The following is a 15,265-nucleotide window of genomic DNA, read 5'->3' as shown; positions in this document are numbered from 1 at the left end:
TATTTTTTGTAAGATCACACATAAGGGTGTGCAAAATAAAGTTACATATTTTCACTCGCCGTTAATACAAGTGATGGAAAAGAGTTGCGGTCAACAATTTCTTCTTAAATATTAGAAGGGTATTAGGTATTTTGCATGCGATTATGGCAAAAATGTAACTGGTAATGTTCGTAGATAATTACCTTATAAACAGGCTGTTCAATTTCGAATTTCCTCTTCAATAACTCAATCAAATCCAACACATGAACGGTGATTAGAATCCGGTGTTTGATAGATAGCCTGCTTAACTGTAGGCTGTGCACTGTTCAGTTTCGTGATTGCCATTTGATTCGCACTCCGTGAAAGCGCAGATACCATCCAGTCATGCTCTCGTCGTGTGGGACTTGTCATTCCGCGTTAGTGAATTTTGGGAGCCCGTCTGTCTGTCAGTTAGTCCGTGTTGGCTTGGCGATGCTATCAGCAATGAGATGTTAATGTATTACTTGGCACGGTCAGCGGCCGCCGGCCTATAGTCGAGATTTATGTATTATTAGCCGTGCGTAAGGCACAATCGCCATTGTTCTCCGTATTTTTCACGGTCTCTAGTTTTTGTGAAAAGCAAAGTCAGAGCCTGTATTAAGTTCACATTGACCTTCTCGACCTGTTCCGCGGTCAACCCACATTGTGGACAGGTAACTCTTTGGTAACATACACATTTTCCACCCCACACCAATCCTATTAAAACTTGTAGCCACAGTCTTGTCCACAAGGATCGAGATGGAAGTAAATAAAACGACGTTTTCGATATAAACCAAGTGAACTTTAAAAATAAGCATGAACTCCTATTGGACTTCGGACCAACAACAAAATACTGTGCAAGGCCACGGTAAGTATTTACGAGAAGTAGACACGACACGCGGTACTTCACGGCCAAGCGTCCTCAACTAGGGAGCAGCAGTGCGAAAAGCGATTATTACTCTGGCGGTGGGGGAAAATGTGTTCAAAGACCGTGACCTAGGGTTCTCTTTGCGACGCGGCAACCGCCGCCCGAAACCACCAGACGGCTTGTCGCCAGCGACGTGCGAGCGAGATCGCTCGATACGAGACGGGCATGAGCAAGAGTGATGGGCGTCGCGCTATGGTGCGAAAATAAAAAGAAGTGGTAGGTGACGTAACCCCTGCGTTTTATGGCGCATTAAACGCAATTTTATGGCGGTCGGCAAAAAAGTATTGCTTACAAAATAGGCAGATCGAACCGCGCAGTACTGGATTTGATTATAGAGACAACTATTTATTGTTGATCGATCGAAGCAAACACGTCTATGTGAAAAGTAAACAGAGGCGTAACTACACATGATATGTCCTTATCATTGTTATCTTAATGTTGGCAGCAAAAGTACACATAAATAATAACTTCATGTCTCAATCTCAACTTATATTGACATGTAGGAGACATGTAATTACTAATTAGGTTTACGATTATTTTATTTTGAATTCGACCAAGGTTAAATCCTTTATTTTTCAATTGGTTAATGGAACAATAAAATGTAATTTATTAATATGACTGAAAAAATAAATAGGCTTCTATAGTTCTGTTTACGGTTCAGTTTAGTCGGTTTCATATATAAATAAAAATATATGAGACTTTATCAAAACTTTAAGATAATATACCTGTGTGATCACTGATCAGCTTCTTAATTATATTCGAAGGTACCTATACCTACCTACGCTAAAATTGCTTTAAAGGAAATAAAACCTACTGTAATAATACTAATAATCGTAAAAATAAGACAGCGATAACGTTTTCCTAAGATCAGCAATTAAGCAATATTACGAGATTTACAAGTATACCATTAGTAAAATATAATCGACAAGATTTTGACTCGAGACCTGTTTTAGTAGCAAAGATTTATGAAACGAGAAAAGCCGGACTGGTTGCATCGCATACCGATGACGTCAGTGCCATTTCTTACTTCAAACCTGGCAGTTACTTCATGTCCACAGAATGAAGTAATGTCGTAAAAGGCATTATATCGAAAAGGACAACTAACAAGAGTATTTATTTGATCTTTTGATACAACATAACTTTTCTATACCTATAACATTTTTCAACATTTTATAAAGTTTACTCGATCTTCCTCCTCTCTCTTCCTTCTCGTTTGAAGTTCTTACATCGTAAGAGCTGTCCTATCAACTTGTTTGTTTTATGCTAATCAGCCGCTAGAGAAGAGAGAATGGCATGTGACTGTGATTGCTGCCAAAGGTTTTAATAAGACTATTCTTTAACCTCGTGGTGCCGTAATGTCGCGTGCACAATTGCGCATACAAATCGTTTGATGCCACGCAAAGATGATGTCAGAAACGACGCAGACTCTTCGGCGACTAACTATTTTTTAAATCCTTGCATACGAAGGGCGATCTATTAGGAGAACACGTTATTCTAATTAGTTATTCATTTCTAAAGGTATAGATGAGGAAACACTAAAAAGAAAGAAAAAAACCCTTTTTTAGAAACAGAATGAAATGCATGAATTGCATGATCAAGATCTCAAAAGGAAATACAGGTAGAGTAAAATGACATCATCGTATCGTACGATTTGGTTAGGTTTAACTTTTTGTGAATCAGTGGCATGATGCAACTCCGGACACCTGAATGAGATCGGATGCCGGTTTTGAATCACATTTGAGATAGTGGTAGACCTGTTTCAAAAAGTTATCTGTCCAGGTTCATTTTGCTCGTAAAGTAAAAGAAAATATCTTATTGATTTCACAGAAGCAAAGAGGAAAACGGTTGACATTTACCTAAACAACGCGAAAACCCAATGCCTATAAATCAAGCCCTCGTTAATAAGGAATTAACTCATAAATATTACATGACACATCATAAATTTAATTAGTGATTGTTGTTGAATCATTTGTCATAAACATTATCGCCCGCAGGCCTTGTAAATAATAATAACAAACCGTATTTGATAGATGCAGTAAATTAAAGCAATATAAACCTACACTACGAATTAGATAATCTTGAAGTAACAAATAAGGACAGTTGGCTTATTGATCGAGTAGAATTATTGTTAGTAGTTAAAGCGTATAGGCGAGGAAGCCGTAGATGAATTAATAAGTAGGTTGAGAGCCTTTCAAATGCTTAATCCGATCAAGCTAATATACAACGCGATCATCATGCTAGGTGAGCTTTAAGACACGTCATTAACATTAACACCGTTAATCCATTGCTAATACACAACAGAAGCTTTGTTTTAGCGGAGACTTAATAAATGCCTATAGATAGACAAGTTACGATCGTAATGGATTGTACCTCGACATTATAAATTTGCATGAATTCTATGCCGGTTTTAAAAAGCAACACGCACCTACGCACAAGGTTTTTGGAGCACTTACATAAACTTACTGTTGTTTTTATAACGTATAAAAACAGCATTTAAGTTTATTGGGGCGCTAATTTATCAAGCAATAAAAGCGTTGGAACATTTCGCGAAAAATTCGGGTCGAATAAGCGGGGTTTCAACATTCCCAGTGAACGCAGAGAGTACATAAATCTCCAGCTGACGACACATGTTGCGTAACGCGTAAACACTCCAGCGCTCGAGAAGGAGGAAGCCGCAAATCTGTCTGGTCAACAAACCGAAGACATACTAGAACTTAATGCAGAACTTTGCACATGCAAATTATTTTAATAAAAGCATCAAGGATAGATTCAATCAGCAGATGAAATATTCAACGGAACATTTAAAGAAAACGTTAACGACACTTCAACTGGGTGTGTGGTTGCCAAAAGACATTGTGATATAATAGACCGTGATACTAAAAATAGGGCACAGCCAGTTATCGTACATTACGCAAGCGCTGCACATGTTTAAGGTTGTAAACAAATTCGTTAGCAACTATAGAGCGAGCAAACAAGAACAATTTAGGACGCAGCGGTGAACAAATACCGTAATGTAAGAATGATCAATAGTAAGAATGATCGAAGAATTGCAAAAGATATAAAATTTATTAGGAAATAAGTTGCAAAGAGATTTCCCAACAATTTGATTATGAATATTTGAGTAGTGAGTGACAACAAATTACGAGATAATAACGTTAATCGATGAGCGTGCGTATGCAGCTAAGTGTATAAATATCGAGATCTCGCAAAGTACAAACTACTTGACGTCAACTAACCTGACCTTTAGGTCCCATTAGTCAGCACATCCGTCTAACTTAGTAGCCGATTAAGGCTGGATAAGTGAACAAACACAAATGTTCAGTTTAACCTTTGTGTGACAATGATAGTTTCGTTGTGATAAGAAACGCGTGTATTCAGATAGTGGCATAGCGTCAAATATATCTCTTTGTAAGAAAAAACTAATTGAATTTTTTTTTGTTACTGCTCTAGGATCAAATTTTCAAATATCTTGAACATGCATAAATTTCTCAAATATCTCATTATCTTAAGTAGTAATCTGGTTCTTTGCCTTTGGCTATAGCTTAAAAAAAAACGTTTGCAATACCTATTGAACGTAATAAATCGATCAAATAATGTATCATTAGTATCATAACACATGTCTATAATTCCTAAGAAGCAATACCGGCCACATTTTTAAGAAATTAATGCTCTATTTGTCAAGAATCCAATCATAATCAATGAACGTAAACTATAAAAAGCATTTCTAAGCATCTAGTTCTCGTCTAAGAGGAAAGGGGACGGCTGCTTCTCCATACAAACGTAGTCCCCATTTTCCTCTCTGGATATTGACATTCATCATCTTCCTCGCGTTGCCGTTGTCCCGGCATTTTGCCATGGCTCATGGGAGCCTGGGGTCCGCTTGGCAACTAACATTAACTGGATATTGACATTATTGGATAATATTTTTACATAATTTGATGTATATTACCCATAGCTTCTTACGTTTGACTTTTTTCGATTTTTTTGATTATTGTAACAAATAGGAGCGTTAAACAGATTTCATAAAAAAATTTAAATGCTTCTAACTCTTATAATAATTCAAAATTCGAAAAACATTGCGTCAAAACATTTTTAATAATGTTAATATCCAGTGAGGATAATGAGGACTACGTTTGTATGGAAAGGCGATTTCGCGCGGCATTTCGTCTGCGGCATCAAAACGTGGAGTCCCCATCGAGTCTGGAGTTTCATATCGATGCGACGCACCAAAACACCATTAATGTTATCTGCCGTGACGCGAGCGTGCCAATGTAAACACACGCGGAGATTATGTTGATAGCGATTTCATAAAAATGGCTGCCGTCGGTTTATCGTATACAAGTTGACCTCCTTAGCGAGTGTTGGGGGTTATCTAGTGGAGCTGGCGAGAGCTGAACCATGACCCGAGACATACATCTTTAATTGGATTATAACAATCTCTGAATTGGAATTATGCAAAGCTGTAATGTTGTCGTTATTAACATTTTCTATTTAGTTTGGTCTATTCAATGGTACTTGCACCAAAAAAGGCCCATCGTTATTTTTATTTTTCTTATGTTTAATATGAACTTGCAATTTCGACTTACTAACATGGACGCAAACATACTTTGGGGCAGGTACAAACAGCAACACTCTTAACTTAACTGATCTGGTGGACCGTATGCCTTTTGTAATAAGGTTTACCGATGGACAGTTAACAATGTGGGCGATGGTACCTTATCCGCAATCGGTACCTCAGTAAAGTCTCGTTCGGCGCATGTTTGAAAATATTTCGACAAAAATTTATTCAAGCGTATGAACACTCATGGATCTTCATAAAACTGGGTATGAGTCCTATGATGTACAGTCGAAATTTTTAATTTATGACCCATTTTGTGCTTTGTCACAGTGACAATAGTATGAGGTCTCTAGCGAGTTTCATATTGATTGTCACTGTGACAAGGTACGAAATGGGTCATAATACTTTCGACCGTATTTAAAAAGGTGATGAAAATAACAATAATTTAATAATAATAATACCTAAATAAGTTCAGTCTTTACAGTTTTAGGCAATACAAATGTATTTATACCTACAACACATTGTATTACATAGAAAACTATTCAACAACAATGTTGACCACCAAAAATTATTGGCACCAATAACGAAACAATAATATTAATTAATTATTAACGATGCACCGGCATTCGTGACGGTATCGCATCGATAGCTGGTAATAAAGTAACAGGACTGTGATAACATCACAATAAACTATTGTCGCGGGTCGTTAACTTTATCGAATGGTTGAACTTAACATTGGTGTGCTGATCTATGATATGCAAAATCTTCGCATAGCTTTTTAGAAGCATACCTACTTGTTATAGCTTCATTTTTATCACTTCATAAAAATATTTTAAATGGCTAAAAACGTAATCGTTGTCTGAAAGCCTTGGCTAGTTTCTTTCTCATATTACCTCGCACATTGTTAATCAGCATACCATTTTACTTACTATAATTAACTAACGTCTTACTTGCCAAGCCGATGTGACTCATAAACACCAGTTTCGGTGGATAAAAATTTAATATGTGCCAAAATATTAAACCGTGCCTCAGGTGACCGTTGGCAGAGTGCCTGCTCGCGGCGTAAACAATCTATTTCAGATCTGAAAGTCAATTCGACCCCCGTATTCATATTCTATAAAGCCACTCCACTGAAGTGAGAGAATTTAATATGGACATCTAGGCCGAATGTTTTGTCTATTCAAACGTCTGTTGTACATTTGATGCTATCCATCATATCATTTGACACTTTATTAATTAACAAGTCATTCATACTCATGTTTTATATTAAAACTCTGGTGTTTCCTGCAAATTTGTATGAGTAAATATAATTCCGGATAAGTATTATATATTTTACCCTCCAGAATAAGAGTCTAAATAACTAATCATGTCCATATATAAACAATCAAAACAGTGTATTTTACAGTGCTAAAATATTTGCTCAACGATACTCTAATTAAAAATGCTTACGAGTATCAGCAAATTATGACGCCAATATCGCGTTCGTGTAAATTTGTTTTCATCGTCGTCTCAAATATTTGCTTTAGGCACCGTAGGTTTTTAGCGAAAACTTAGTGGCTCATCATCTCATCAAGAAGCGAGCTTTAGACAAATATTTGCTTCAGCATATGAGTAATTCGTTGGACATTAAGTAACCACTCGGGGTGGATGACCGATTTTGTTTGTCCACGGACAGGTTCACGTATTCCGTGTCACGTCGAGTGTGGACACTGGACACTCTTGACGTGCGAAACACAATCGCCATCAGTGTCGGCCGGTTGGAACTTCTTTCAAGTATCTGGCACATTGTCCTGTGCGGCGTTTGAATAAGTATTCTTGAAGATTGATTGATCGCTTTTACGTACCTTCGCTTTGAATATACCGTGACCCGTTTAGAAGACATTGCCTTACCTGAAACAGAAACAGTGTCATTGTTAAATCACTTATCTAGCAAAATAGTAACTACGTTCAATAAATGACAAGTAAACTGCAGTAGGTAATGAAATATTATTCAACAACAAATAACTCGCATCGACTCAAAATTTTCCAGCGATAAACGTTTACACGCACGCGGAAACAAGGTCACGATTAACATATGTATCGATATCGTAAACAACAGTTCGGAAGCATGCTCCGTAGGTACTCGAACACATGTGACTTACTTAAATAATTAAAGTTGATTCACGTTTGTGTACATCAAAGATCAAAGGCGACCATGACCGATGGGAGTAATAAATTCTAACGTGCTGTTAAATTAATGATAGGTAGGTTGCCGTTGTTTGATTCGAAACAATATACATAATTATTTGTGGTAAGGATTTATTCGTCACTTTAGAATTTATTGTTTTATGGTTGTTCGACATTGAACCACAGACCACAGCTGTATGTTTGCCTATTAAATACATGTGCAAATGGTAGATTTCACACCGCATGAATAATGAGGTATTCAAGTTTGCCCGTGGCGCTGTGTACCGTGTGTCGGCAAACAGAGAGAATATGTAAATACCCGTTCATTTGAATATGGGCTCTAAAACCTATTTTTCTAAATATAGGCTCAGTTGATAAATACAAATTTGCCACAGATTAGCATTTAAGTATGTTAAGTATGTAGCTAGTTACACTCGATAACAAGCTACTTAGGTAATAAGTTCATTATATACCTACTAATATTAATGGAATTTAATATTTTAATTCTTAATTCCGGCTGTATTAGGTCAAATAGTAACAGAAGTCTAATGACTCCCATCAGCTTCGAGTATTTAGTGGCAATCGAAGTTTATTCCAGCAAATATGTTCCTTTACATGTACATATTTACATTCGTCGGTATTTCGGCAGCAACACGTGTTAAAACGCCAGGTTCTGCCGGGCTATTTGTGCATTAAACTCGTAAGTACGTCGATCACGTTGCGCCACTTGCGTCTACACTCTTATCGTTGCACTATTAGCCCTCAGCCACTGTTGTTATGTGCTCTACGATTGATGACACATTAATAATTATATGTTTCTACATTTGCTTTGCGGATGCTAGTTTGCCAATACAGCGTTTGAAAAAGTTCTGAATATAATATTTATAACTTTCGCGTTTTGAACACATATTAACTCACATTTATAGACGGGTCTATCTCGAAAATTATTTTAATTTCGCGATATACCCGTTTATAAATGTGAGTTAATACAGTTCTTAACGCTCTGATCACAAAGAAGCATTCCCTGTGGCCATTACAGTGTTTCATACAAACGGGAAGGTAAAAGTTAACGTAAAAACTTTAATCAAAGTAGTATCCCTTAATCGACCATCCATCAATCAATATTTAAAAACAAACTCTTTCAAAAGTGTGCGTTTAAGAATTTTGACGAGGGATTATTTTTTAATTGGCTCATAACTCATAATTAATGCCCTATGGTGAAATTCAAATATACCTAAATATAAGTCACTGGAATTAGCGTATGGTATATCAGAAAAAAACAAATAAACATGTAAATAAGAAATGTAAGTTAAAACTAAAACAGCCACTTACCAAATAAAAAATTGAAATTTTTTAAACTAACAGAAGGTACAAAGATGCCAATAATTGATTCCACGAGGCAGTATTATCGATACTAGTTTGCGTCCATTTATTAAGATAGATACATCTTACTTAACTCGAGTCATAAGTCGTTAGATCGGAGGATAATTTACTTGCTATTGGTACCTGCATTAGTAATTGCTCTTACATACGTGGTGTACAAGATTACTTCAAAGTTACATAAAATACAAGTTACATGCGGCCATTATCGTATTTAACTTTACCTTAGGAATAGTTTCGAATTGGTTTCTATTCATAATATTCGGGGCATGCGATTTTGATAGTAATTAGAGCGTGACCAGTTATTTTGCAGCATTTGTTCCTCTTATGAATCTTACAGAATACCTTTAGTCTACTGCTCAATTACTTCATATATTTCTAAAAAAAAACGAATAGATGACGAATGTTATTAAGTCACCAGGAATGCAGAATTGCCTACCAAAATGTTCATAACCACAAAAGGGACAAATAGCACGTGGTATTGATTTATGGTCAAAACAGGAAAAGCATAGGTACACGTAACAGTCATTAAGTGACACATTATGACATTTACTGTCATGTCTATTTTTATAGATGGCGTAATATTTTAGCTATAATACTTATATTTCTATTTAAAGCAAAATTTATAAATCGATGCAATGCAACTTGTGCCAGCAGACCCTGTAAGATTCGAACCAAACTTTACAGGACAAAGTCTCTCAATATATCATCAAAACCATTCTAAACATCCTACTATACATTATAAAATATGAACTATTAGTTCTAAAGGGTGTCTAGCATTAGAGGGAACTGTGGCACCCCGCGGCAGATATTGTATGGTGCTACATGCACCGTTACCATACAATACTCGCTAAACGAAAAGGTCCTATATGTGGTCGAAAGTTGCACTAACCTGACGTTTTCAGCTCAAGTAACAGACACAATCCATCAGATATAAAGCCTACTGACAGATAACGGTACCGGACATAATTTCTTCTGCGATAGAACAGCCTGGTACACCTACTATGTTATTTGAATGAAACGCGCCTAATGACATGGATTTACAAATTACGGCTAATAACAGTTGCCAGAGCCTCTAATTATAGTTAACCCGAGCGTTCCGTGAATGTAAACCTATCCGTTTGTCAAAAAAGGTGAAGTTAGACTATATATATAGTTATTTGACCACCACTGTAATAAAATCGTAACAAAACTAAATAATTGAACTTGAGCGTCGTGGGCAAGACTAAATAAGGAACAAGGATGTAGAATCAGTAATCGTAAACACTGAAATAGATAGTAGCTTGAATACAAGTGGTCTAGACATGGCCGCTTGATATAAATAAGATTGTACTTTAACATTTCATAGTTCATTTCAATTTGTTTAACAGGTCAATGTTAACATGCGAGTTAATTATAACTGTTGAATAATGACCGCTTTGCCAGCACTGTCAATCTTAATGCAAGGCTGTGGAGTGTTCGCAATTAACCGTTTCTATTAGTACTCGTAGTTTTCCGCGGTGAATAATTGCACCGCCTTCATGATTGTGACAACTATGACATGTTTTCTTCATCAATTTCCATGATGAACGGAACATTACAGCTCACTTAAGTGCTATCGAGTTTCTTAACTGCCTTTGTTTCAGTGGCGTTTAAATATAGAATTCAATTTATTGCTCAAAGTTCCCAATAAATAGTACATAGAAATTTAATTTACTCCGCTTTTACGAGTAAGTATAGGAGTACTTATTTATTAGGTAGTTCTCAAAGATATAAAATAGAAATAAATTTCTGTCGTTAGCAACCAAGAAAATGCCTGTATTTATCTCAGTTGCCTGCTATATCAAATAAGTTGAACAAACAACGCACAGGAGTCATACTAAGCTAATATACTAGCAAAACGATAATACTTATTTTTCAAGCAATATGTTTGTTCGGACATTATGTACATTCACGTTTATTTATTGTTCATTTTAGCAAAGCATTAAAACAAGTTTATACATTAAAGGAGGTAATAAAGAAACACTTGCGATGTGGAAAGACCAGAAACGTAAATTTTAACATTTCACACGAATAAAGAAATGTCATGTTAAAATATTGCCGCCTTGCCGGTTTCATTGTGCCGTCACGAGTTGTCGATTCAGCAAAGAACTTGTGACACGACACATAGGTACTTGGCAAATGGAGCATAAGTGTTTGGCACTGCCAACCAAGTCGTGCCCCCATTTTGAAGGGTGACTAGGTCTATAATGGTGCTCTTGAAACGTTAAATAGAAAACTACAGCTATTCGTGAATTGGTTTTACATTATTTTATAGTAAAGTAGTAATTCGTAGGAATCGTAGGTGCTTTGTCCACACCGATTGTCGTGCAGGTTCCATAGAATAATGTCCTTTCTTGGTGTCCCATAAAATAAATTTAATTACATTTAAATTCGATCGTAGATTACACGGTTGTTTTTCTCTAAACGTAATAGTGAGTTCATACTATGCTGTAAGTCAGATGCCAGAACCATTGACGCACTTGAACCATACAGGTGTAGTTGCCAATTTTTTTGTCAGAGATCATGTGAAAGAACCGAACTGAACCCTTTCATTTAATATTTTCACGAATCAATCTTAAGAACTCCCTGGTTCACAAATGAAAATGCGACGTTGTATCTTGTAATAAATATGTTGGATATAATTATTTATTACAACGGTGGGATAATCCGTTCATTAATATCACTCGGTGATAATTTCTCTAATGCGGCCGCCCAAACCAGAGGATAAGCGCGGAGAAATATACGATACCACGTATGTCCCGCAAATCTGCCAGAAATGACACAACGTAACCTGTGGCTACGCGTTAAAGCGACTAAAATATCAGGAATATTTAAAAACATTAAATTATTCTGGATTGAGTTTTTCAGCGCAGTCTGCGCAATACAGAACTTGTATAAAAATAAATAATATCTAACCTTATAACCTACCTACATATTGAGCTCAAAGATAAAAAGGCACTTTCAAGAAAAATCTTAGAAACGTTAACTTAGATTACTCATTAGGACAAGGCCAACTAGATCAACTTTATCAAGGAGTTGGTAATAGATATAAAAACGTTTCTACAAACATTATTGCTTTAATTTTGCATTGGGACTTGTATTACTACTTTACTACATTTTCTTCGTAAGCCTGTTCTTCCAGATTATTTTAAACATCATCATCATCTTTCTCGCGTTGTCCCGGCATTTTGTCACGGCTCATGGGAGCCTGGGGTCCGCTTGGCAACTAATCCATTTGACCTTCCAACCTAGAGGGTAAACTAGGCCTTATTGGGATTAGTCCGGTTTCCACACGATGTTTTCCTTCACCGAAAAGCGACTGATCAATATCAAATCATGTTAAAAAAAATGAAACATTTGGATATAAAATAAATAAAACATCCAAGAATACTTTTCGGCCTTCAGTTCAGAGCAGGGATGTTGCGGATGCAGATTTTTTGACATCCGCGGATGCGGATGCGGATATTTTAAGGCTTACATCCGCGGATGCGGATGCGGATGTCAAGATTAGGTACTTAGAAAACGTCAAATATTACATTTTTAGTATTTTTTTAATAAAAAAAAAACGAAACGTTTAGTATTTGAGCAAGAATATAGGTGCGTTATATATTTAATAAACAGTAGGTAACTTGGCCGACTTTTCTGGATCTAGACGATTTCGTTATAGGTAATGACGAAATTACCTAGCAAGCCGCCGCTAAGACGTTCCTGTACCCACTTGTTCGACATCCGCATCCGCATAAGCTCCGCATCGATTTTATGCGGATGCGGATGCAGATGCGGATGTTGAAAATAATGCGGAAGTTCCGCGGTTGCGGATGCGGATGCGGATGTTCGCAACATCCCTGGTTCAGAGTGAATCAGAAAACGACAAATGTCTCGAGATAAATGTGGCTACAAGCGATGAATTATTATGTATGCCGTCTTAACGATGTATATAGCGATTATAGCGGCGAATGTGTGGGATATGTATTTTTGCACCGCACGACCTTTGAGCCACTTTGATACGTCAAGGCTGGTCGAGAGAAAATCGGAAGTCGTACGATCTGTACGATATAGGTCAAGTTCGCGATTTACGTACGGTATAGGATAAACGCTACACATAATTTAGTCATATTGTAGAGATTCGTGACTCAAATTACCGAGGAATTTCCAGAAAAGGATAATGATTTACTAATCTTTGTTTCGATACTATAAATAATGTTCAAGTTTAAAGATGTTTGTTGAATGATTAGAACAAAATGGTATGTAAAAAAACTTCGAGGACGAATTGTTAATATGACCATTCTGTTAAGGGCAAGGCAAAACTTCAATGTAATATAATATAACACAGGTACCATCTGTCTGATGCTATCGTATATTTAATGTTTTGCATCATTAATAACATTTACCGCTGCCTAGGGTTTGCAATCCGGATCCGGAATGTATGAAATTATCCGGATCCGCGGATCTTCCCATACATTTCGGATCCGTCGTGCAAACCCTACCGCTGCCAAAACTTCCAACATAGTTTGTGTTAAAAGCACCAAAAAAATAAAACAGCATGAAACATAAATAATAATAATTCATACTGTATGATACGCATAGTCGTAATTTTTCGGATTATGAGGATAAAACGATATAATTAAAATGGAAGTATAAATGGATATCAGAATCCTTAGGAAATCCTTAGGTATTTATAATTATTACCATTGACATTGCTGTGCAAAACTTTCAAAACATGTACTCTTCGTATTTGTCCTCTGATGATCCTATTTAATCTTAGTAAGTATTCATGTCGAGAATATAATTTAAGGTACTTTAGCTTATTGTGATGTCATACAATGTTGAAAATTACGACGCCAGTTGATGTCATTCTTTCATTTCGTCACGGATGGCTTGATTTTGTAGAGAAAAACACCGTCGCATTAAGTGATTTCCTTAGTGGATTAAGGCTTAAAGTTGACGTCACTGTGGAAAATAATTTGAACTGGGTACTTGCGGTATACTAAAGTGTGCATTGAAGTCACGGCAGCATGATTGGAAACGTCTAGAACGTTATGTGCTCAAGGGATTTTTAACTTTAGATGTTGTAGAGAAAGTGCAAATTTGCTCGCGATGGTTGATGGTCATTGTGGATGACGTAAGCCCGAGTCCTTGTACAGTTGGGTGCGTGGACGCATCCCGGAGCTGCGGTTACAACCACTAGGGATTAGTTTCACTGTGACGTGAGCGTTGTTGTTAAGGGCAAGGGCACCTCTACCAGTAAAACCGGCGTGAACATTTGTTACCACCAGACCAGGTTATTTGAGTATTCAAGAAACAAGTGCCAGAAGCCAAATCGTAATATCGATATATAATCCTATATAAAACGATATTGATACGCACTAATGTGACAACAATATATATATTTGCGAGTTTAACAGAAAGTTTCTTGGCGAAATGTGAGTATAAATTGTGAACGAGCTCGAGCTCTATTCTGAAAACAATTTAGCAGCTAATAAGACGATTCTCTGACTTCATGAAAACATTACATTCATTATTTGTAGTCCTAAGAATAATTTCATGGAATCATGCGGTTATTTCCAGGATTATATTTCACTATATATTTTACGAGTACTATTTGACTACGAGTTGACAGATGCTGTGACATGCGCTTATAATTGTAATTATAACTCTGTGCCAGCAGCCGGAATTTGAAAATTGGCAAAGATTTATTATAGGTTGGAACTGGAATTTTCAATATATTTTCAGCCGCTACTGAAATGCTTCCCGCATCTCATGTTGAAGCGGTACAAGTACAGGAAAGATTTTCAGGAATTGAATTGATTAAACGTTTCAGCAGTTCAGTTTCACAAACAAGTTTCAACAGTAAGTTCTAGTTTCGGAAAAAAGTGGCTGTGACATACGGACGGACAGACAGACATGACGAATCCATAAGGGTTCCGTTTTTTGCCATTTGGCTACGGAACCCTAAAAAACGTCGGTTGGTTATCATTTATCAATCAAAATTTAACATCGGTGTCAACTAAATTGCTCATTATATTGCAAACTCCGACAAAAAAACGTTAATACTTATAATAAGCGAGGCTTTCTCCTGAGATGGTGTTGCAAATACTCTTACTGTAAGGCGCACAATAGGTCACCCAGTTAAGTTCGCTCTCGAACGCCACGGCATCGGCAACGTGTCGCCTAACCATGGACAAGTGATTGGCAGCAACATAATGATGAATTGC

At 36.7% G+C, this 15,265-nt stretch overlaps 1 protein-coding gene across 7 annotated transcripts in view; it reads right to left on the bottom strand.

The window, feature by feature from the left end:
- Nucleotides 1-15,265, bottom strand: part of LOC134647332 (protein bunched, class 2/F/G isoform-like) — a 208,218-nt gene that overhangs the window by 62,413 nt on the left and 130,540 nt on the right. The window contains exon 3 of one of the 7 annotated variants that reach the window (XM_063501659.1): nt 7,355-7,373. The exons of the other annotated variants lie outside the window; for them this stretch is intronic. Coding sequence (XP_063357729.1) covers nt 7,370-7,373 — 4 coding nt within the window. The 3' untranslated portion in view covers nt 7,355-7,369. Of the gene's footprint in view, nt 1-7,354; nt 7,374-15,265 lie in introns of those variants that run through there. 7 annotated transcript variants of the gene reach the window in all.

The sequence above is a fragment of the Cydia amplana genome, chromosome 4 (assembly GCF_948474715.1).
Source record: "Cydia amplana chromosome 4, ilCydAmpl1.1, whole genome shotgun sequence".
Taxonomy (NCBI): domain Eukaryota; kingdom Metazoa; phylum Arthropoda; class Insecta; order Lepidoptera; family Tortricidae; genus Cydia; species Cydia amplana.
The sequence above is the reverse complement of the archived record's forward strand: the minus strand, read 5'-3'. Positions and strand labels throughout refer to the sequence as shown.